Below are 25311 nucleotides of genomic sequence, written 5' to 3'. Positions count from 1 at the left end.
CAAACAAACAAATGCCACATAAGTTCTTAAATTGGATCCTGGACTAGATATTAAGAACATCAGTATGATAATTGGAAAAATTTGAATATGGTCTTCAGTAATAATGTATAATAATGGTTATATAAAATGCCAACATTAGGAAAGCTGGGTATAGAATATACAGAAACTCTACTATTTTTGCAAATTTCAAAATCTAAAATTTTTCAAATTTTCAAAGTCTAAAATAACTTAAACATCATAAGTTAAAATTTGGGAAAAAATAAGCAAATTTTACTAAAGAAGATTTACAGCTAGATTACTTCATGAAAAATTCTTAGCCTTCTGAAGTGACCGAATTTCATTGAAGTCACAGTAAATCCACTTCACACCCATTTAAATGAATAAGATTTAAAAGAATGACAATTTTCAATGTTGACGATAATAGACAGTAGCTGAAAATCTCATATGTGACTGGTTAGGAGGTAGAAAGCTTCCACCTCTTTAGAAGACTCTATGACAGTTTCCTATAAAGTTAAGCTAAAATTTACCTTACGATCAAGCAATTCAATTTTTAGGTAATTACATAAAATATATAACATATTGAAAATAGATAAAAAGTAGAAACAACCCCAGTGTTCATCAATAATTAACAAATTATAATAATCCCATTTAATGTAGTAATACATTTTACTTATGAAAAAAATTAAAACCTACTGATGTAGGAAATACCATGAATGAATCTCAATGACATTGCATGAGTAGAAGAAGTCAGACACATATATTGTGGAATTTAATTTATATTAATCTCAAGAATAGGCAAACTAATCTATGATTATAGAAACCACATTATTTCCTTGGCCAGCAAGGAGGCAGTAGGACAGGTTCTCAAGTAATAAAAATTTGCTTGGCCAGCAAGAGGCAGTAGGGCAGGTTCTCAAGTAATAAAAATATTCTAGCTTCTGAATAAGGTAGCAGTTACTTTTAAGAAAAGTCATTGAATTATACAATTAAAATTTATATTTAGCTTTGTAAAAATATAAATTTTTAAAAATAATAAGGAAGCTATTACATAGGGATATGCAATAATCAGCTAATATTTATGTATTCATATATATGAATTCATATATATAAAAGAAAGTTACAGAACAATATAAAGTATTGTATATACATATACATATAATATTGCATATACATACAATATAAAGTATGTATGTGTATGTATCTATCTATATATGCATTTTGGAGTGTGGTGGGTAGGAGTGTGGGTAGGAGCAAAAGAGAAAGAGGAAAAGAAAGAAATTAGGAACCTTAGTTGTCTCTAGAAGGTGAAGATAGGTGTCCAACAAAGACCAATTGAGAAGGCAAATTACCTTCCACTGTTTTGTAATATATATTATGATTAAAAATACAAAATTAAAAAATGCTTACAGGGAAAAAGAAACAGTATGCCTTATCTAGCTTATTTGATAAAACTTTAAAAATAACATACAGAAAATATGGCAAAATGTTGATAATGGTAGAACATGGGTTCTAGTTCCAGGTATGCACACATTCACTTGTCTTTTTTCTTCATACTCTGTTCATACTCTGTAATTTTACAATATGTTCTTAATGAAAAGTCCTATAAAATGCAAAAACAACTGAAAATAAACATATTACACATGCTTAAGAATTTATTAGGAAAAGAAAGGAAAACAAAAAATATATATAAATAAATTAGAACATAAAAAATAACTGATAAATTATACTCAAGATTCTAATTGAGGGAGTAGGCAAGGGGAAGAGTAGTGATGTTAAAAATCCACTAGTCAAAACTTATTCATTAGGCGGTGCCTGTGGCTCAAGGAATAGGGCACCGGCCCCATATACCATGGGTGGCAGGTTCAAGCCCACCCCCAGCCAAAACTGCAAACAAACAAACAAACAAAAAAACTTACTCATTAAAAAAGACAATGGCAAAAATAACTGAAACTGGAATGAAAATGGATACATAACTGAAACAAGAGACATTTAATAGAATGATAAAAGAAGACTTTGTATAACTTCATACATAATGTGTTTGAAAATATGCATGGATTGTGATTTACTAGGAGAAAACAAGTTAAATATAAGACATAAAACAAAGAATTAGCAATAACCATGGGAAAAATGGGGAAAAAATCCTAGCTAGTCTTCCTTTAACTCTAATCCACCAAAAACAGAGTTCAGATAATTTCATGGATGTTTGTTTACTTAAACAATGATAGTAATCCTAAAGCTTTCTAACCCATTCTAGAGCACAAAATAAAAAGAAAATCCCCAAATTATTTTAACACAACCAAAAAATATGATATAAAAATATGACAAACATAGCACAAAAGGAAAATCAGTTACAGTTAGTTGTATAATTGCAAAACTTCCAAATAAAATTAAAATGCCAATAATTCAGTAGTAAAAGAATACAAATTTTAAAAAACGAAATAGTGTCTGTTCATTCATGGAATAAGATTAAGTTTCAATAATTGAAAATTAATTATTTTACAGTGATAAATGTTTAAGAAAAAAATAGTAAAATTATTTTTGCAAAAAGCATTTTATTACCTCTACCACATGGTTTTGATTTAATTCCAAATAAAATTAAAATGCTGATAATTCAGTAGTAAAAGAATAGAAATTTTAAAAAACGAAATAGTGTCTGTTCATTCATGGAATAAGATTAAGTTTCAATAACTGAAAATTAATTATTTTACAGTGATAAATGTTTAAGGAAAAAATTAGTAAAATTATTTTTGCAAAAGGCATTTTATTACCTCTACCACATGGTTTTGATTCAACTTCCTTAGAAAAATATAAAAGCTGGAAGACTTTCCTAACATGATACATAAAATTTCTCAAACTTAATATTAGCATGTTACACATTGATGATTAAAACCACCCACATAAAAATAACTTACCTATTAGAGATAAGACCTGACACCACCCCCAGCAGAGTCTTTCCCAGCAGGATATAACTGTAAACCAATAAATAAATTAAGTTTTCTCATCTAGGCAAATTGCTCTTCTGTCATCGATAATATCTTTACATAGGCAATCAACTCACTAAGACAATGATTCATTAAGTCTTATAGTAAGAACCTTATTTCATTCTCTAACTAATCTTAAACTACTGCATGATGAATTTTGCCCATTCCTAATCAATTCTTTGCCTTAAACCATGGTATCCCATGCCCCAAATCCCTAATTTCCTGCTATTGAAACTCCACTGAACCCTGCCAAGGTGGTGTTTTCCCTTGCTGCAGTAAGTTTAATAAACTCAGCATTGCTTGATCATAGCTCTTTCCGGTGGTCTTTTGGGGGAAATAGACTAGCAACAACGTGCTGGTCAAACTAAAGAAGCATCCCATTAAAGCCTGATTAAATCAAGTTTGGATAATATTTTCACAATAGTTTAAGTGCTCTGAAAGTACCATTCTGTGAACTTTATCATCGTAACCAAAATCAGGATCAATTAGAAGGTGGGGGGGGGATCAAAACTATCAATATTTGCGAAAGATTTAGTACATATTTTAAAAAAATTTGAAAAGTAACAAGAAACAGTAAAGTGACAATTTATCCCCAAAACCAAAACAAAACTTTCAGATACAGAAAATGAACAAGAAAATAAATTAACACTAATTAAAATTATTGAATAAAAAAAGACATACCTTGTCCTTGGATATGAAGACTTAACATTGTTAAAAACGATTCTCTCCTAAATTAATTTATTAAAATTGATGAAATTGCAGTCTAAACTGAAATTTCTTCCAACAAGAAGACACATGAGACAGGAGGCAGAAGAAGAGACACACAGATCCACAGAACAAAAATGGAGCCAGTCACAGATGAGAATACAGCATATGCGCAAGATGGCATTACAGATAAATGGGCAATTATTGGCAAATAATCGCAAGTAATGGCAAATAACTTGGCAACTTTAAGATAACAAAACAAAAATTTCTCATGACTTAAGAATCTGAATTAAAAAAACACAAAAGAATTAGAAGTTAACATAGGTGAAGGGTTTTATGGACTCAGTATAAATATCTTTCCAAAAATGACATGAAACTTAGAAGCTATAAAAGCAAACATGGTTATACTTGGACATATAACAATCATACACATTATTGTAACAAAAACAAAGTTAAAAAGTGTGCAAAAAATATCTGTAATGCTTGACAATTCAAAGCTTATTTCCCCAAATAGTAAGTGAGTTCTTAAAAATCAGGGACTAAAGCCTCCCTCCATCCACAAAATTAGACCTAAAAAGGAAATTAAAAAATACAGAGGGCTAATAAACATGAAAAAATGATCAAACTCAAAACCAAAATAAATACAATTTAAGACAATAGTTTGGGTGATCACACTCCTAAAAATTTTAAATATAAAATCCATTATCTGTGAGGTTGTAAAAATGTTGGCAATCTCATTCAGTGCCATTTGAGGATGAAGTTGTTAATGACATTTTAAAAGGTAATCTTGCAATTATTTTGAAAATTTGAAGTGTATGTATGCTTTACTCACAGCAAATTGAACTTCTAAGTAATTTATTATTATGTAATAGACAATGCAAAATTATCAATAGAAAAGGGAGGTTCATTGTACAGGAATTTGGTGCTAACATAAATACCTATGAATAAGAAATGTTTAAAACATTTAATTATCTTCTATCTACAAAATAATCATGCTGTCATTCAACAAATGACACAGATGTATATGCATTATTGAAAATAAAGGCCACTGAAAATATAGTTAATGAGAGAGGCAATTTGCAGAAGAATGTGTTACAGTATGGCCACACTTCCAGATCTCCCCTCTAAAAAGTAGCTTATGCATGTGTTTGTGTGTTTTTATCCACTAAAAGAATGCACATAACTCCCTTATTAGAGAAAAACTATAGGTATAGAATTAGAACAGAGGAGGGCACTTAATTTATATATTAGTTATTTAAATATACTTTGAATTTTTGAAAAAATCATACAGTATTTCTTTTTAATATATCCTGTTTCTTAAATTTATCATGTGCAAAATGAAAATTATTAATGTATAATTATGGGAGCACTGAGCAATTCCACCATTTTGAGCATCTTGTATAATATTATTTCCTCTACTGAGGCTCCTGGGATTGAGTCAAGTGGCAGCAAGGGAAACAGTCACCATGCCCAAATTAAAGTCTCATCGATGATATCCCAACATGAGCATTTCTCAGTTAAGCATTTCTTATCTGGAGGTGGTATCCACTGCAACACAGGGAAGAGAAGAGTCTCCGAGCACAAGGAAAATTGTGTCATTGTTTTGATGAAGTTGGTGGTAGAAGCAATGGCACCAACTGTAATAAATACTCCTCATCTGTGTGGTCATCACCTGCAGGACACAGTGGGGAAAATTGGCAAAGGTGTGAAACAATTCCTAAGAAGTCAGTGGACTATGAAAATTCTTGTTTACTCTTCTACATGTGCTAGAACAAATCTATCTGGAATACACGGAGAAGGCCACATTTCCAAGAGCTGTATCCATGCTATTTCTAGAAAAAATGACTTTACAACTTTCCAACATGAAGGATGCCAGATATTGGTGTAGCTTTTTACCTTCTGCTAGGATAGAAAATGATGGGAATTTCCAACAATTTCACATTTGGTGTCTGTGGTGTTCCTTCTATATCTGGGTACTTAAAGCTCTAGGTCACCCATTGATTTGATCAATTATTTAAGACAGAAAAATTTGTCATCCTTCTAGTTCAACAGATATTGAAAAACTACTGTGCTTCATGAATACAATTCTCTATCAACACAATGGATCCAGCCATAAAGGAGCTCAGTCTATCAGAAGACAGAAGAAAAGGGCATCCTTCAGATTAACAGTCAATGTACTGAGATGCAGAAAAGCTGTGAAGTTATACAGGAAAAGCTAACCTGGCCCTCAGCCAATTAGACTGTAACAAAAAGTCATCAATCTTCAGAAAAGTAACATGATTTCTCCTAGAAAACAAGTGCTATTTTAACTAAAACCCTACCTATGATGGGCGGCTCTTGGACAATAGGTAGGTGAAGAGGCTCTTTGTCTGAGCGGTCTTGTTTCAGGAATTTACTGATAATATTCACTTCTAGGAACTTCCTAGGAAGTTATATTCTAAAGTGAAAAACAAACAAAAAAAAAAAGATGAGAAACACCATCTCTAATTCAGTTAATTCAGTCTTTGCTGCTCTTTCATATTTATTTAAATTGGAAGCTGCCCCTTACACAGCTCTGAAATATAACTATGTGTTCCATAACTATGCATTTCAATATCAGCATATCAGCACCCTTCTCTCCTGCTCATTTCCAAACCTGACTAAATTACGTAAATCCCACTGAAAATTATGTCTCTTATTCTTTAAAAATTATTTCTTTTGCTTCTTTGTTAACCAGGTTATTAAAAAACTCAATATAATTTACTCCTATGGCTTTTCTCAATGAAAGTTTACTGAGAACGTATTCTATGACAGGCAATCCATAAGATGCTTATGTCACAAAAAGTGAACAGAAAAATATCTGGCCACAAGAAATTAAAATTGCATTTGATTAATCAATCATTCAAATAAAGAGATGAGACATAATGGTCTCATAGAAGTAGACTCAGTATTGGGATGAGTTGTAGAAGAAAGATCCCCCATGTAGAAAGACATGAGTGGTTGTAACTCAGCTGTAGCTCCCCATTACTATGCCCACACTCATGACACTTGGATGAGTTTTTTAATACTGTTTACCTATAACCAAATTTATCAAAATTAAGTAGAGCAAGATGTATCAACTCCTATCCATTCTAGGCCTAATTTCCTATAAATGTGCAATTCTCTGCCTACACGTTCATACCTGAAAGGGTGTCCATGAGATCATAGGTAGGAATGGAGAACCACTCACTCGGAAGTAAGTTGTCAGCTCATTGTCTGGAGCTGACATTAGAGTTAAGGCAAAGGCATGTTCAGTCTCTATCATTACCTGACAAAAAAAAAGGAAAACATTTTAAGAAGAAAAGGTATTTACATATGTACATGCACCTATATGTATACATAAATCATACACACATACAGAGAATCTAATTTAACAAAGTACTTATGAAGTTAATTATGAGATTCCCATGTTGTGTGCAGATACATGTTATCAAGTCTTTTGTATGTTACATGCACAAACTTCAAATATTCACTTCTCTTTGCCTTTGTTCTTTAAGATCTAATAGGGAGTGGCCAGTTAATAATTTTGTTAGCAAGACTCAATATTCTCATTCTATTAGGATTGAGTGTTATAAAAACAAAAGTTTTACTATTATGTACAGAGAAATGAAAACATGGTCTCTTTGTTGCTACCCAGTGAAGTTCAAGAAAAGCTCCAAACCATTTCACTGGCAAATGACATGTTTCCAGTTTGACAATTCTTATAAGTCCATCTTTACTAAAATTATGCATTTTAGTAATATCTAAATACCTATAAAGGTTAGATTGAACTAAACTACTCTTCTTAAAAACAATAGTCTAAAATTTGCTCCGAAGTAATAATGTAGTGAAAGGGAACATTCAAATTCAATAATTAGAAGTGTTCTAACCATTCTTTATCTAAAAGATACACATAAATACAATATTTCAACCTATGATATTTAAGAAAGCATGTCATATAAAATCATTTCTTAATAATCTCAACATAATTAGAAAGTCTAGATATGACAAAATAAGAAACATATTTGATTACTATATTCAGAGTTCTCTCCAAAATGCATCAACCTTGTTGATTACCCAAGGAACAAATGTGAAACTATGTATATCTCAAATAGATAAAATAATATTCTCTGAAACCATCTTGAAGAAGAATACTGTGTCACAAATTTTATCAAGTTTAGAGGTTTTCTTCAGTTGTCCTGACAACCATTAAAATATCTTGAAATATCAGATTTATGTAAATGTGTAAAATTTTAATTTTTATATACAAAGAAAAGTTAAGCCAAAAAACATACAATAGTTACAATAGTTAAAACATGCATTTGCCTAGTTAATATAAACATACTGACACAAGACCATTGTTGTCTTTAATTCATTTTCTTGTTTCCTGACAAGTTAATAAACAAACTTAGAGATATTTATCACAATGTAGTAGGTTATAATTCTATTTTTAAACATACTTTCCCCCCAAACATCCTAGTTAAGTTCTCAAAAACAGGTGTTTTATAAATGTAATTTTAAATCACATCTATATCTTTTATACTGGCATACATGTGGTAGCTCTAGAAAATTTGTGTCCAGTAGAATTTTCTATGGCTATATAAATGTTTTATAATGCCATGCTGTCCAATATAGAAGGTTCCAGCCACATATGGCTTTTGAGTGTATAAAATGTGGCTAGTGTGGCTTAGGGACTAAATATTTAATGTTTAATTTTAATTACTTTATATTTAAGCTTAAATAGCCACTTCTGTCTGGTGTGTGTCACACTGGACAATCCAGCTCTAGATGTTAAAAAGAAAATCATTAAAAGCATTTATAATATGCATATACATAAGGGAGTTATTGATATAAATATTTGAAAAAAATTGGTCAATCTTTCAAAAGGCAAAAGAAAAATACTCCAATAAAGAATTTTTTACCTACTTTTTAAAAAAGAATATCAAATATAGTCAAATTTATAAAAGGTTCTGTTTATCATTATTTAAAGTTAAAAACTTGAAATTCACCATAATTTCCTCTAGGTAAATATTTTGTCTACTTTTTGGTAGTTGTTGAGAAATGTCTAGATGAACTGTAGAAATCTTAGTGTAAATATCTGCCCTGCCTCAGGTCCTCTACCAGGGGTCCTCAAACTATGGCCCACGGGCCACATGAGGTGGTGTGATTGTATTTGTTCCTGTTTTGTTTTTTTACTTCTAAATAAGATATGTGCAGTGTGCATAGGAATTTGTTCATAGTTTGTTTGTTAAACTATAGTCCGGCCCTCCAATGGTCTGAGGGACAGTGAACTGGCCCCCTGTTTAAAATGTTTGAGGACCTCTGCTGTTTGAGGACTGTTCAAGTATAATCCATGAGTCTTCACATAATGAGGGTAGGAAATAGTTTTCAAGACACTAGATACTATTCTCTCTCTATGAAACTGACACAGATAGTATTTTGAAAGTGAACCTGGCACTGAGTTATTCTTTCTTGTTGCTACCATAGCCTAGACCAAAAAGGATCACCAAGTAGGAGACTCAGGCTATAGCCCTTTGTCAGCAGTCCTTAGTGTTTGCTTATGTTTCCACCTGAGGTAGAGGTATTTCTCAGATGGTGTCTGGGCATCTGGAGGGTGGCATTATTATACCAAGATGTGGATGTGGGATTCATGTTGAAGAAGTTAAAAACTAACAGCATAGCAAAAAAAAAAAAAATCATTCAATAAATAAGATAATTGTTATACCCTTCTGCTCATTTAGATTACTACCAAAAAAGAGAAAAATGTTTACAAGCTCACCATAAATCATCCTTTGATTGAATTGGAAACCTTTGTTCCTACTGGAAAAAGGTTTGGAAATCCTTATAGCCAGTGTAATGGCATGTCATTGTGCATACATAACTGTCTGATCTTAGCTACAGTAAATTTGGTCTTAAAAATTCCTGCTAATAGATATATGAATGCGGATCTTGGTCAGCTGAGTTTTCTGAAGAGTTCCAATAGAAGATAAGCAGCCATTTCAAGGAAACCTAACAGGGACATTTCTTCAGAAAACATTTAATAGATGGAAGATAATGTATTGCAACAGAGAAAGATATTAAGTCTCCCTAAATGGGAAAATAAATACAATCTTCTAAAATTACTGCCTTGGGTGGTGCCTGTGGCTCAAAGGAGTAGGGTGCTGGCCCCATATACCAGAGATGGCGGGTTCAAACCCCACCCTGGGCAAAAAAACTGCAAAAAAAAAAAAAATCACTGCCTCTACAAAACCTGTTAACTGCTGAGGAAATCTTGGAAAACTGTACCAACTGCTATGTCTCATATCTGATTTTTATATACTGAGATAGAAGAAACATTAATTTCTCTACATATGTAAAACAATATTTCTCAACTTTTCCTTATAATCAGTCTAGATATCCTTTTTGGGAGATTTTTCCTTAGTTTTCACTCTTTCTCCAAATACACAGCTATGCAGTGTATTTGCTTATATAGTGTGGCTCTTTGGATGCCCACAAGCAACTGAAATACCTAAGGTTTCTTTTGCTACCCAAGAGCCAATTTTCATCCTTTAGGGGATGATATCAATTATGTTGAGGATACATGGTATACAATAATTTGAGAAAAATAACTAAATGAGTAAAGAGTGTAAACAGAGTGTGCCAATCTGTCACAAGTTCTGCTTGTGGCAAATTCCCATTCTTTCTATTTTAATTTAGGATTTTTAAGATGGAGAGCACGCTTTCAATGATCATAAGAGGAAGAAGATAAAAATAAAGATTCTTACAGGCCCTGGGTGGTACATGCCATGTCCGAAAGCCACACACACAGAGATTGGGAAGCATGGGGAGAGATGAGAGAGAGAGAGAGAAAAAGAAGAGAGAGAGAGAGAGAAGGATTCATGGGCTAATGCTTTTTTGACTCTAGAGCATTATCAAAACAGATGTTCCATCTTAAGGGGATCTTAAGTTGTAGGTTTAAAACAGGTAAGAATGAGTTCCTAAGGGTAACCATGTGACTAACCTGCACAGTCCACACAGAGTGTGAGGTCAAAGGGCCAGTCAAGTAGGTTACATCTAGCTGCCCATGGTGAAGTGGTCCCCAGGGTCAGTTGTAGAAAGTACATACCTGGATCAACCATATCGAGGAACTGGGAGGAGATGTAAAACTGAAAACTGTGTCAAGGGTGACTGAGCCCTGCTTATACTATAAGAAACTTAAATTTATATTCAAAATAGATGCTCAGCTAACATAAAGTTATAAAAATTCCCAACACTCTTTCAATACTCATACCCATCAGGACACACTGCTAAAGTTCCTGGGACATTCTTTTAAATACAGACCTCATGTTGGACCAATATCATCTTTGTTTCTAAAACAGAAGAAACTGTTCAAACACTCCTGATCCCCATTGCCTTCATGCTATAAGCTAAGCACAGACATGTCAAACAGCCTAGAATCCATAGGAATTGAAATCTTGGAAGACTTACCATATTTTTAATGTTGATATATGATTTGATTACAAGAGGCCTCTCAAAATAGATTAAATTAATGCTTAGTTTAAAAAAATCTCCACTACACAAAAACAGGTAAATTTAGAATGAGTGATAAGATTAACATATTGTTAAGGGATCTTCTGGAAATCTCACAGAGAAGAATATTGATAGCAATGGGAATCAAAATGTCAATGTCATGCTCCTGAGGTTGAAGTACAACTAGAATCTTTGTTTTGCTCCATAGGGAAAATTTGCTAGAGAAAAACACAATAGAACAAACAGTAACATTCCCAAAAGAATCTATCAGGTCAGTAGTGATGTTCCTTCCTTTATTCCTAATTTTAATGATTTGTGTCAGTCAAGTTATAAACATTTGTTAATTTTATTAAGTCTTTGTATAAGTCCAACATTTTGTTTCGTGAATCTTATGTATTCTGTTTGTGTACCATCATCAGTTTTTTGTTCAAATTTATATTATTTACTTTTTACTGCTTGATTTTTCTAGTTTAGTCTTTTTCTTGTTTTCTAAAGGTGGAACCTTATTTATTGATTTTTCTGTTTTTTCCTGATATGGTCCTTTAAAATTATAAATCTATCTTTAAATATGTCTTTTATTAGGCCACATTCAGTACAAAATATTTTCTAGTTTAAGATTTTTTTAATTTTTTTTTAGACCTGGGACTCTGTAAAGTGTGTTAATTTCCAAATATTTGGTGATTTCCAAATTTATTTCTGTTTTGATTTCTAATTTAAAATCAATATAACAGGACACATTCTCCATGAATTGAACCTTCTGAGTTTATTCAGTACAATTTATGGGCTAAGGTATACTATATTGTGGAGAACATCCCAAACGTACTTTGAAAATAATTTGTATTCTGCTGTTGGGTGATGTGCTATTTTTCTCTATAAACATCTCAAGTCAAGTTGGTTGATGATGTTGTTCATATATGGCGTAAACTCAATGCTTGTATAATGGGCCTATCAATGATTAAACAGAGGATATTAAAATAACAGTTATTGCTGAATAGCCTATTTATCTCTTAAATCATGTCAGTTTTTGCTTTATCTAATTTCAGGCACTGTTGTTAGAAGATTATAAGATTATAATTGTTAGATATTCTAAATTGATTAACTTCTATCATACAATAACCTTTTTTATCTCTTACCATATTTTATGATGAAGTCCATTTTCTCTGATGTCAGAATAGCTACATAAGCTCTCTGTAGCTTTTTTACCCTTTTACTTTCAAACTATTTATGTCTTTTGCTTTAATGAGTCCCTTTTGCAGAAAATGTATTGCTGTTTCAGGTATTTTACTATAGTAGTGGAATCTTTCAGACTCTTTTTAAAGTTTAATGGATTGTCATATGGCTGGATTTATATCTGACATTATCTTATCTCTGTTCTATATGTTTTATATCTTGGGGCTCATTTGTTCATTCTTTATTGTCTTCTTTTGCATTAAACAGATTTTTTATTATACTATTTTAATTCTTTGGTGGTTCCTTTAATTTTTTTTTTGAGTTATTTTCTTAGTAGTGGTCATAGAACTTACAAAATGCACCTTAAATTATCACAACCTACCTCAAATAAATTTGTTACTGTTTTTTCATATGTCTTGAAATTGTTTTCAGAGAATCAATTTGTCACTCATTTGGTCCAGATTTCAAACAGATACATTACTGAAGCCATACTCAATCAAGGCATGTTTGTAAAAGGGTGACCCTTAGATAGGTGACAGATCTTAAACACTAAGGATTCTGTCATCCCTGGATACAATGATCACACTATAAAGTTATGGTGACCAGGAAACACAGACAATAGTTCAGCCCCATGTCTGACTAGCACAGACTCTCATTATCTCTGGAGTGTTACAAGTCCCTGAGAAGAATATCAGTATTCACAGGACAAATTGCTTACTGTGAGATTTCTTACTGGCCCTCCAGGATGTAATGGCATAGGCTATTCTTGATACTTTCCTTTATGTCATGTATCAAGGAGAATATACAAATTCTTTCATATAAAACCAACCTTTTGGTCTACATGGAACTGTGTAAATAGAGTAAAAATATGGAAAAATGAGAAGTATACATGTCTATTTGTCAACCAAGCATAAGACAGGAGTGTTTCTTACTAATTTACTATTTAGATGCTTCAAACATTATTCAAAATATAGATAGTATGAAAATTCTAAAGGGAGAAAAAGAAGCCTGGAGTGATCCACCAGATTATCAATTCCTTATCCTGTTTAGACTAACAGATTTTGTAAAAGCAATTAAATTCTAAGGTACTTAATATAATAATGAAAATAATCCAGGAAAATATATTAATTAAAAATTGGATGTTACAGGTGGCACATGTGGCTAAGTAGGTAGGGCGCCAGCCCCATATACCAAGGGTGGTGGGTTTGAATCCAGCCCTGGAAAAATTGCAACCAAAAATAGCCAGGTGTTGTGGTAGGCACGTGTAGTTACAGCTCCTTGGGAGGTGGAGGCAAGAGGTTCGAATCCAGCCCTGGAAAAATTGCAACCAAAAATAACCAGGTGTTGTGGCAGGCACGTGCAGTTCCAGCTCCTTGGGAGGTGGAGGCAAGAGAATCACCAAGGAGTTGGAGGTTGCTGTAAGCTGTAATGCCACAACACTCTACCAAGGGTTATAAAGTGAGACTGTGTCTCTACAAAAAAAAAAAAAAAAAAAATTGGATGTTACTTCTGGAGTGCATAGCTTTGATCTTTGCCAGATAAAGAAGCTGATACAAATGGCAAAAATGATACTTTGGAGTCAGGGTGAAAATTCCAAACAGAAAAACTTCCTTTCCTACCAACATCACTTCTAATCTACAAGGCATGAAGAAAAATAGAGAGTTTGAGAAATAAAACTTTCCTTATGGAGTATTTAGTAACAAGTGTTTATAAGGAATTGACCAGAGATGCTCATGGGAATACCTGTATGACAAAAACAATTAACTCTCATGCTTGGGAACACAGTAGTATAGACATAATGTTTTTCTAAAACAAATTTCCTAAGCATACCCAACATAACTCTATTTATTATAACTGGGATCTCTTTTAAACCTTTGGAAACCCATGGAGGATATACAAAAGTGGCCAAGTAAGTCCATGCAAAAAAATGAAAATTAAAAGTTTAAGCATTTCACATCCTGAAATGTTTAATGCAGCATCCAGTTGAACAAGCACTCATATGCATACAAAAATGCTTTCTCAGCTGATGGGAAAAAACAAACAAACAAACAAACAAAAAATGAGTCAATCCTAGCAACAGTTACCTTTGAAGCATTCCACCTGAGGAGATGTGCACTGATACCAGCACCTAGTCCACCCTTCAAAGCACTTTTGGAACTCTTTTTTGGAATAGCTGTCAAAGCTATTGCTGTATTATGCTCAATGTCCTGAATGTCATCAAAACGTCTTCCTTCCAAAATTTTCTTTATCTTTAGGTAAAGAAGAAAGTCATTGGAAATGAGATCAGGTGAGTAGGCAGGGTGTTCCAATACAGTTATTTGTTTCCTGGCTAAGAACTACTTAAAGACAGTGCCATGTGAGTTGGTGCATTGTTGTCAATTCTTCATTTGTGGAACAGATAGAAATTGATGAAATTCTATTAACAACTTGGACCTATAAGAAAATATTTAAACACAGTCATAGGACTACAAAACATTCTTAATTCCCAAATACAACCACTGCCAATAAGGAAATTGGTAAGAAACATTATTTTTAAAAATATCCAACAGAATTGAAATGACAGTCAAAACTACGCAGAATGTTATGGAAACTAAATTGAAGAATGGCTAAAATGTAGGCAAACTGAGTAGAAACCACAAAAATTCTGGTTCCCAATTTAACTAACAGTAAGTACATGGCAGCAGGAAAATAACACGGAAATAGTCATAGTAGGAAACAATGGAGGATTGAAAAAAACTGAACAACCACATAAAATCTAACAAAAACAGATTGATTAAAATAATGAATACCTAGGGATAAAGATCTAAAAACAATGTCAACATATCACCAGAGTAGGGGGATGGTGCTACATGGCACTGCACAGAGTAAATTGACTACATATTTTGCTCAGACTCCAAGCACATAAATTAGGATAAGTCATCATCGATCCAGGCACAGTGGAAAAAAAAGGAGCTTGGGCCCTGGAAGTGTGGCAGACAGTGATCCCCTCAGCAATCCATGGCCCAGGGAAACACCCTTACATGTGAATCCAGGACACACAATGCTTGGGCCCCAGACAGAATAGCAGTGCCAGGGTCCCGATCATAAGAAGGACAGGACAGCCTAGGGTGGAGAGGGCACTTTCAGGAAGAAAGGCTCACCCAAGACACAATAGCACTTGGCGGGAGGATGTGAGGAAAGCATTCTGTCCAGCAGGCCTTCTCCTTTACTACCAGTAAGACCTTAGAGAAGAAGTCATTTGTCCATGGGGAAACCAGCCCCTGGCCCACGACATCAGGGGGGAAGTTTGGAGGCATGAGGTCGTCCCAGAAGCCCAGCCCTGTTTCTCCTCAAAGTTGCCTCAGAGACAAAGTTCCTTCCAATTTCTGCCCCAGATCTGGCTCAGGCTGGAACTCCAATATCAAGCAAGAAGAGGACAGTGGCGAAACAAGGCACAGCTCAGCCATAGGGACACCCACTGTTCACCTAGGCCCGACCATCTCTGTGCTCACCAACCCACAGAGGACGCTAAAGAAATTCTGGGCAGGGTTACAGCGATTTGCAAACAGCCCACAATGGGACGTCTACTCGCCACTGGGTGTTACATCACTGGTCCATTCTCTTGGACCTTTGCAGTGGAGGGCCTGCTGCACGTGTCCCATTCAGAACTTCCTTGGTCTGCGGGTCCTTGGTCACTGGATCGCATCACACCCCATCTGGAGAGTGCAGGGGAAGCAACATAGGCCCAATGGGACACCGCCTACCAAGCATTGTCGGACCTAGGGCTCCACATTGGTTGCGCCACATGGAGGACCACAACCATCTTGCTCACATCGCCATGGAGGCTGGCACGGACGTACGCGTTCCTACCACTCCGGCCTCAAACTGGGACCGGCACATCCACGGCAAAATCAGGCCTTCGGACATCACGGGGGAAAGAAACCCACTGAGGCCACGGCCAGGGGGCACCTCCCATCCACCTGGGAATCCCAGGGCTTGAGGTCTGGCCACGCCTGGAAGGATGCCACCAGCCAGGAAACCCACACCTCTCCACTTCAGAGCCCCCAAGCTCTGGGACCTGACAAAGCACCGGCCAGTGAATCAGCACCAATCGGATGTGAGCACCTTGGCTTGCCAGACACCACGGGCCTTCTGGCTACCACTAGCTGATCAACAGAGCTCCCTCCACATGTGTGTCTACTGGCATAGTCCCCTCAGCTCAAGTCCTCACTAATTTTAGTCAGATTTCAAAAGTTTCCATTTTTTGTAGACATCATCAATCCAGGCACATTGATTGAAGGGACCTGGAGCTCCATATGTGGCAGACACCGAGCACGTGGCTCTGTGTCACCCCGGGACACATGGGCCCACTGTGGCCCAGAAGAGGCATCGGCATCGCACTCCACGCCCGGCCTCACGACTGGCTGGCGTGGACAGTGTTCCGCCTCCACACCACCACACCATCCCCTCCTTAGGAGACACAGCTGGGATCGGCCAACACAGTCCTTACCGCACGACAGCATTCCCCCTGGACCGTGGCGGTGGCAGGCGCAACTGCTCCCTAGAGCCTTTCTGCCTCCATACCAGGGACCTCACCGCCCGTCCCCCAAAAGGCCACCTCTCGGTCCACGCCCTGCCGAAAGGAGAGCGGGAGTCAGGGGACTGCTGAGGACCACAGGCCTTCTTTCCGCACGTGGGCACGAGCGAAGGGAAATGGCCCCACAAGCGGCAACGGCCCCGAACAGTCGAAAGGTCACCACCCCAAGACAAGAGCTGCCCGTGCTCCCTAGTCCTGGCTGACACATTCGGAACTGGATGCCAATCGCGTCACCCTGCATGGGATGTTGCTGGTGCCACTGAAATCTGAGGAAAATGGACGATCTCAACGTGAGACGGACTGAAGCCCCAGTGAGCTCCTGGGGACATGGCCACCCACGCTCCCTCTTTGGACCTTCTCGCACGACTATGGCACATTGCGCATCCCTCCCAGAGTCGCGCAATCAAGGATGGGGCATCACGCTGCCCACTCCCAAGACAAAGTCACCATAAGGACACGGTGCTGACCTAAGGTGGCCAATGTCCGCTCCATGCCCACAATTTCGGCCATTGCGCACGACAAATACTTACACCACGGGTGCCTCCGTGACATACGGCGCACGCGGGAGGCGCAAAATGCCAAGCACAGGGCAACTCTGGCACGCTGGGAAAGGGCACAGGCGCTCGGCAGTATTTCCATGTGAGTCCTGATGCCGCCAATGGACCCAGGACCACCGTCAAGCCATGTCCTCACCCAGGAGAATCACATGGACTGAAGTCTCGCTTCAGGGGCATGACACTTCTGCCAAATCGGCCTCGTGGGCGACCTAATGGCACATCCCGCTCCTAAACACACATCACCCTGCTAGCTTATACCTGGGTACACGCTGGAAGCTCTTGGCCTGTCCCGGAGGGTGGCCGCAGAGCCCACCTAATCATGCCAGATTTGGCAAGACCAGCAGCCGGTATCGGACCAGGCTTGAGGCAGCATGGAGCTGGAGCGCTCAGGCATACGTACGAAGGTCCCTGGCCTCCTTGGGCCTCCGGTTCCAGGATCCCACGAGGGTGCACCGCGCCCAGGCCGCGCGAGCCCCCGAGGCCCTCCGTGGCCTATCGCGGTACCCAAACCACGCGCGTCCTCCCACCTGCTCTAATTGGTGGCCCCAGCAGAGACAAACGATGTCCCAAAAGACTGACAGGCTGACCGAATGCATTTGGCAGCCGCATCCACTGGCTGGGAGAGGGCTGTCAGTCTCAAAGGAGAGGGCTGCCCGTGTACAGCACAGATGAAATTGCCTTTTCCGCTTGCACTCATATCTATTCCGTCCTTCATCTCATCACCCTGCTCAGGCGCAAACGCCACCTGCTCTGCATGAAAACCGCCATGCAGAGCACCGTCCCGGGCACAACTGCATGCGGCTCAGCTCCAAGGGAGAGAGCAACAGAGTAGGGCCACCAGGCCCCACCTCAGCGGCTCAGTCGGCAGCCCCTGGTGACATCCCCAGGGAAGCCCGCCGGGATTTGTTCTGCTCGAAGGACAATGACCGGGACCAAATGCCACCTCGGAGGCCGGTGCACAGACCCTGGCCCTCACAGGGGCTGTTTTTCACACGCCAGGTCCTAGCACCTCTGAAAAATGCCTGAGTGTCACGAATACGGGCAATGGCCATGCCCTATCCTCTCCCTAGTCAAGGTCTTGCCCCCACGGCCTCTTTCCCCTGCGTCTGAAGGGCACGGCTGATCCAACGCTCAAGGGTCTAGCCAGAGAACAGGCACCATTCATTTCCGCTGGCCAAGGCAAGCGGGCAGACGTCCGTCCGAGGATCCGGCTTGTCCCCGCGGACCAGGCTGTGTGCTCACTACGGCCTGCCCCACACAACTCCCTCCGGGTGGCTGTCGTGCACGGTCCCCGTGCTGGACCTCACCTCACAGAAGTGGCCCGGTCACTCATTTCGTTCAGACGGCAAGGAAATCCTTTGGGTTCTGTCATCATCGATCCAGGCACATCGACAACAGGGGACCAGGGGCCCCGAACGTGGGGCAGACCGCGATGCCCTCAGCTGTCTGCGGCCCAGGGACACACCCTCTCACGCGACCTCAGCACGGAGAAAGGGCGGGCCTCAGCCCGACAGGCAGCGCCAGGCTCTCGCTCTCCTCAAAGCGACAGGATGCCCCTGAGGGGGAGGGAAGGCACGTTCGCCAGTCAAGGCTCAGGGAGGGCGCACAGGCGGCTGGCCCGGGAGGCTGTGAGAGGGCAGCATCGGTGCCAGCAGGTCCCGCCTGTTCCTGCCAGTCAGGCCTTCAGGGAGAAGAAGCCATTCACCCAGGGGGAACACAGCTCCTGGCCTGCGGAGTCCTGTGGGAAGTTTCGAGGGATGAGAGCGCCCCATGAGACCAGACCTGATTATCGTCTCAAAGTTGCCTCAGAGACGAAAGTCCTCCCCACCTCTGCCCTCAGATCGGGCTCGGGCTGGACGTCCAATATCAAGCGAGGTGAGGACGGCAGCGCAACAAGGCACAGCTCAGCCATAGGGACACCCTCTGTTCACTTACGCCCAACTCTCTCTGGGCTCACCAACCCGAGGTGGACGCTAGGGAAATTCCGGGCCGGGTTCCCGCGATTTGCAAACAGCCCACGCTGGGACGTCTACTCGCCACTGGGTGTTACCTCACGGGTCCACTGTCTTGAGCTTTGCGGTGGAGGGGTCTGCTGCACGTGTCCCATTCAGCACTTCCTTGGTCCGCGGGTCCGTGGTCACTGGATCGCATCACACCCCATCTGGAGAGTGCAGGGGAAGCACCACAGGCCCAATGGGACACCGCCCCCCACCAAGCACTTGTCGCAGCTGGGGCCCCACATTGGTCGCGCCACGTGGAGGACCAAAACCACCCTGCTCACATCGCCCTGGAGGCTGGCCCGGACGTCCGCATTCCTACCACGGTCCCCTCAAACTGGGACCGGCACATCCATGGCAAAATCTCGCTTTCGGACGTCACGGGGCATAGAAACCCACTGAGGCCACAGCCAAGGGGCACCTCCCGTCCACCTGGGAGTCCCAAGGCTTGAGCTCTGGCCATGCCTGGAAGGATGCCGCCAGGCAGGCAACCCACGCCTCTCCACTTTAGAGCCCCCAAGGTCTGGTTCCTGACAGAGCGCCGGGCAGCGAATCGGCCCCAATCGGATGTGAGCAGCTTGGCATGCCGGACACCACGGGCCTTCTGGCTACCACCAGCTGAACAAACGGAGCTCCCTCCACATGTGTGTCTACTGGCATGGTCCCCGTGCTAGACCTCAGCTCAAGTCCTCACTCATTTTGTTCAGATTTCAAAAGTTTCCATTTTTTTGTAGACATCATCGATCCAGGCACATTGATTGACGGGACCTGGAGCTCCATACGTGGCAGACACCAAGCACGTGGCTCCGTGTCACCCCGGGACGCACGGGCCCACTGTGTCCCAGAAGAGGCACCGGCATCGCACTCCACGCCCGGCCCCACGGCTGGCTGGCATGGCCCGCGCCCCGCCTCCACACCACCTCACCATCCCCTCCTTAGGAGTCACAGCGGGGATCGGCCCACACAGTCCTTACCGCACGACAGGATTCCCGCAGGACCATGGCGGTGGCAGGCGCAACTGCTCCCTAGAGCCTTTCTGCCTCCATACCAGGGACCTCACCGCCCGTCCCCCAAAAGGCCACTTCTCGGTCCACGCCCTGCCGGAAGGAGAGCGGGCGTCAGGGCACCGCTAAGGACCACAGGCCTTCTTTCCGCACGTGGGCACGAGCGAAGGGAAACGGCCCCACAAGCGGCGGCGGCCCAGTACGGTCGGAAGGTCAGTACCCCAGGCCAAGGCTGCCCGTGCTCCCTAGGCCCGGCTGACACGCTCGGAACTGGATGCCAATCGCTTCACCGCGCATGGGATGCTGCTGGTGCCACTGAAATCTGAGGAAAATGGATGATCTCAACGTGAGAGGGACTGAAGCCCTAGCGAGCTCCTGGGGGCCTTGGCCACGCACGCTCCCTCTTTGGAACTCCTCGCCCGACTCTTGGCACATTGTGCACTCCCTCCCCGAGTCGCCTAATCGAGTCTGGGCCATCGCGCCGCCCGCTCCCCAGACAAACTCACCATCAGGACTCGGGGCTGACCTCAGGTGGCCAATGTCCTCTCCCTGCCCACGGACTTGGGCCATTGCCCACGACCAAGACTTACACCCCGGGGTGCCCCCGTGAGATCCGGCGGCACGTGCTGCGGCGCAACATGCCAAGCACAGGGCAACTCCGGCACGCTGGCAAAGGGCACAGGCGCTCGGCAGGATTTGCTTGTGAGCCCTGCTGCCGCCAATGGACCCGGACCCTCCTCACGCCATGTCGTCGCCCAGGAGAATCAGACTGACTGAAGTCTCGCTTCAGGGGGATGCCACTTCTGCCTAATCAGCCTCGTGGCGAGCTCTCAGCACATCCCGCTCAAAACCACCCGTCACCCTGCTAGCCTATCCCGGGGTACACGCTGGAACCTCTTGGCCTGTCCCGGAGGGTGGGCGCAGAGCCCACCTAATCATGCCAGATTTGGCAAGACCAGCAGCCGGTATCGGACCAGGCTTGAGCCAGCATGGAGCTGGAGCGCCCGCGCCCACGTACGAAGGTCCTTGCCCTCCTTGGGCCTCCAGATCCAGGATCCCACGAGGGTGCACCCCGGCCAGGCCGCACGAGCCCCCGAGGCCCTCCGTGGCCTATCGCGGTACCCAAACCACACGCGTCCTCCCACCTGCTCTAATTGGTGGCCCCAGCAGAGACAAACGACGTCCCAAACGACTGACAGGCTGACCGAATGCGCTTGGCAGCCGCATCCACTGGCACCTCAGTCCCAAAGGAGAGGGCTGCCCGTGTACAGCACAGATGAAATTGCCTTTTCCGCTTGCACTCATATCTATTCCGTCCTTTATCTCATCACCCTGCTCAGGCGCATACGCCACCTGCTCTGCATGAAAACGGCCATGCAGAGCACTGTCCCGGGCACAACTGCATGCGGCTCAGCATGGGCTCAGCTCCAAGGGAGAGAGCAACAGAGTGGGGCCACCAGGCCCCACCTGAGCAGCTCAGTCGGCAGCCCCTGGTGACATCCCCAGGGTAGCCCGCCGGGATTTGTTCTGCTCGAAGGACAATGACCGGGACCAACGGCCACTTCGGTGGCCGGTGCCCAGATCCTGGCCCTCACAGGGGCTGTTTTTCACACGCCAGGTCCTGGCACCTCCGACAAATGCCTGAGTGTCACGAGTACGGGCAGTGGCCATGCCCTATCCTCTCCCTAGTCAAGGTCTTGCCCCCACGGCCTCTTTCCCCTGTGTCTGAAGGGCACGGGTGCTCCAACGCTCAAGGGTCTAGCCAGAGAACAGGCACCATTCCTTTCCGCTGGCCACGGCAAGCGGGCAGACGTCCGTCCGAGGACCCGGCTTGTCCCCCCGGACCAGGCTGTGTGCTCACTACGGCCTGCACCACACAACTCCCTCCGGGTGGCTGTCGTGCACGGTCCCCTTGCTGGACCTCACCTCACAGAAGTGGCCCGGTCACTCATTTCACTCAGACAGAAAGGAAATCTTTTGGGTTCTGTCATCATCGATCCAGGCACATCGACAACAGGGGACCAGGGACCCCGGACGTGGGGCAGACCGCGATGCCCTCAGCTGTCTGCAGCCCAGGTACACAACCTCTCACGTGACCTCAGCACGGAGTATGGGCGGGCCTCAGCCCGACAGGAAGCACCAGACTCTCGCTCTCCTCAAAGCGACAGGATGCCCCTGAGGGGGAGGGAAGGCACGTTCGCCAGTCAAGGCTCAGGGAGTTCGCATAGGCGGCTGGCCGGGGAGGATGTGAGAGGGCAGCATCGGTGCCAGCAGGTCCTGCCTGTTCCTGCCGGTCAGGCCTTCAGGGAGAAGAAGCCATTCGCCCAGGGGGAACACAGCTCCTGACCCGCGGCTTCCTGTGGGAAGTTTCGAGGGATGAGGGCGCCACAGGAGACCAGACCTGCTTATCGTCTCAAAGTTGCCTCAGAGACGAAGGTCCTCCCCACCTCTGCCCACAGATCGGGCTCGGGCTGGACGTCCAATATCAAGCCAGTTGAGGACGGCAGCGCAACAAGGCACAGCTCAGCCATAGGGACACCCGCTGTTCACCTACGCCCGACTCTCTCTGGGCTCACCAACCCGAGGTGGACGCTAGGGAAATTCCGGGCCGGGTTCCCGCGATTTGCAAACAGCCCACGCTGGGACGTCTACTCGCCACTGGGTGTTACCTCACGGGTCCACTGTCTTGAGCTTTGCGGTGGAGGGGTCTGCTGCACGTGTCCCATTCAGCACTTCCTTGGTCCGCGGGTCCGTGGTCACTGGATCGCATCACACCCCATCTGGAGAGTGCAGGGGACGCACCATAGGCCCAATGGGACACCGCCCCCCACCAAGCACTTGTCGCAGCTGGGGCCCCACATTGGTCGCGCCACGTGGAGGACCACAACCACCCTGCTCACATCGCCCTGGAGGCTGGCCCGGACGACCGCGTTCCTATCACGCCCGCCTCAAACTGGCACCGGCACATCCACGGCAAAATCGGGCCTTCGGACGTCACGGGGGAAAGAAACCCACTGAGGCCACGGCCAGGGGGCACCTCCCGTCCACCTGGGAGTCCCAAGGCTTGAGCTCTGGCCATGCCTGGAAGGATGCCGCCAGGCAGGCAACCCACGCCTCTCCACTTTAGAGCCCCCAAGGTCTGGTTCCTGACAGAGCGCCGGGCAGCGAATCGGCCCCAATCGGATGTGAGCAGCTTGGCATGCCGGACACCACGGGCCTTCTGGCTACCACCAGCTGAACAAACGGAGCTCCCTCCACATGTGTGTCTACTGGCATGGTCCCCGTGCTAGACCTCAGCTCAAGTCCTCACTCATTTTGTTCAGATTTCAAAAGTTTCCATTTTTTTGTAGACATCATCGATCCAGGCACATTGATTGACGGGACCTGGAGCTCCATACGTGGCAGACACCGAGCGCGTGGCTCCGTGTCACCCCGGGACGCACGGGCCCACTGTGTCCCAGCAGAGGCACCGCATCGCACTCCACGCCCGGCCCCACGGCTGGCTGGCGTGGCCCGCGCCCCGCCTCCACACCACCTCACCATCCCCTCCTTAGGAGTCACAGCGGGGATCGGCCCACACAGTCCTTACCGCTCGACAGGATTCCCGCTGGACCGTGGCGGTGGCAGGCGCAACTGCTCCCTAGAGCCTTTCTGCCTCCATACCAGGGACCTCACCGCCCGTCCCCCAAAAGGGCACTTCTCGGTCCACGCCCTGCCGGAAGGAGAGCGGGCGTCAGGGGACCGCTGAGGACCACATGCCTTCTTTCCGCTCGTGGGCACGAGCGAAGGGAAACGGCCCCACAAGCGGCAGCGGCCCCGTACGGTCGGAAGGTCACGATCCCAGTCCAAGGCTGCCCGTGATCCCTAGGCCCGGCTTACAAGCTCGGAACTGGATGCCAATCGCTTCACCGCGCATGGGATGCTGCTGGTGCAGCTGAAATCTGAGAAAAATGGACGATCTCAATGTGAGAGCGACTGAAGCCCCAGCGAGCCCCTAGGGGCCTTGGCCACACACGCTCCCTCTTTGGAACTCCTCGCCCGACTCTTGGCACATTGCGCACTCCCTCCCCGAGTCGCCTAATCGAGTCTGGGCCATCGCGCCGCCCGCTCCCCAGACAAACTCACCATCAGGACTCGGGGCTGACCTCAGGTGGCCAATGTCCTCTCCCTGCCCACGGACTTGGGCCATTGCCCACGACCAAGACTTACACCCCGGGTGCCCCCGTGAGATCCGGCGGCACGTGCTGCGGCGCAACATGCCAAGCACAGGGCAACTCCGGCACGCTGGCAAAGGGCACAGGCGCTCGGCAGGATTTGCTTGTGAGCCCTGCTGCCGCCAATGGACCCGGACCCTCCTCACGCCATGTCCTCGCCCAGGAGAATCAGACTGACTGAAGTCTCGCTTCAGGGGGATGCCACTTCTGCCGAATCAGCCTCGTGGCGAGCACTCGGCACATCCCGCTCCAAACCACCCGTCACCCTGCTAGCCTATCCCCGGGTACACGCTGGAATCTCTTGGCCTGTCCCGGAGGGTGGGTTCAGAGCCCACCTAATCATGCCAGATTTGGCAAGACCAGCAGCCGGTATCGGACCAGGCTTGAGCCAGCATGGAGCTGGAGCGCCCGCGCCCATGTACGAAGGTCCCTGCCCTCCTTGGGCCTCCGGATCCAGGATCCTACGAGGGTGCACCGCGCCCAGGCCGCACGAGACCCCGAGGCCCTCCGTGGCCTATCGCGGTACCCAAACCACACGCGTCCTCCCACCTGCTCTAATTGGTGGCCCCAGCAGAGACAAACGACGTCCCAAACGACTGAC

The 25311-nt window shown here is 44.1% G+C and overlaps 1 protein-coding gene and 2 pseudogenes across 4 annotated transcripts; all 3 read right to left on the bottom strand.

Moving 5' to 3' along the window:
- Positions 1-4001: 4001 nt before the first annotated feature.
- LOC128579823 (uncharacterized) lies at positions 4002-24166 on the bottom strand. Of its 4 annotated transcripts, XR_008378273.1 has the most exons (5): positions 15503-15981; positions 14447-14795; positions 6847-6972; positions 6008-6123; positions 4002-5358 (listed from the first exon to the last, which is right to left on the bottom strand). XR_008378273.1 is itself a non-coding variant. In XM_053581995.1 (4 exons), exons 1-4 carry the CDS (start codon positions 15656-15658, stop codon positions 5215-5217), a joined length of 591 nt encoding a protein of 196 aa, XP_053437970.1. In that variant the 5' UTR covers positions 15659-15977; the 3' UTR covers positions 4002-5214. The 4 variants fall into 4 exon arrangements, 1 of the variants encoding a protein (XP_053437970.1); XR_008378275.1 differs by lacking the exons at positions 14447-14795; positions 15503-15981 and adding an exon at positions 24086-24166; XR_008378274.1 differs by lacking the exons at positions 14447-14795; positions 15503-15981 and adding an exon at positions 18803-18887.
- On the bottom strand, positions 20165-20239 carry LOC128580269 (uncharacterized; annotated as a pseudogene).
- On the bottom strand, positions 23785-23859 carry LOC128580268 (uncharacterized; annotated as a pseudogene).
- Positions 24167-25311: the final 1145 nt, after the last annotated feature.

This window comes from Nycticebus coucang, chromosome 2 (genome assembly GCF_027406575.1).
Source record: "Nycticebus coucang isolate mNycCou1 chromosome 2, mNycCou1.pri, whole genome shotgun sequence".
NCBI lineage: Eukaryota > Metazoa > Chordata > Mammalia > Primates > Lorisidae > Nycticebus > Nycticebus coucang.
The sequence above is the reverse complement of the archived record's forward strand: the minus strand, read 5'-3'. Positions and strand labels throughout refer to the sequence as shown.

Excerpts from the sequence above, each read along its gene's own strand:
- LOC128579823 (XM_053581995.1), bottom strand. The coding sequence starts at position 15,658 with ATGCCTCCAAACTTCCCCCCTGATGTCGTGGGCCAGGGGCTGGTTTCC. Across the intron at positions 14,612-15,502 it reads CAAGTGCTATTGTGTCTTGG|ATAAAGAAAATTTTGGAAGG; the intron begins GTGAGCCTTTCT and ends CTTTACCTAAAG. Across the intron at positions 5,359-6,846 it reads TCTCATGGACACCCTTTCAG|GTGATGACCACACAGATGAG; the intron begins GTATGAACGTGT and ends TGTGTCCTGCAG.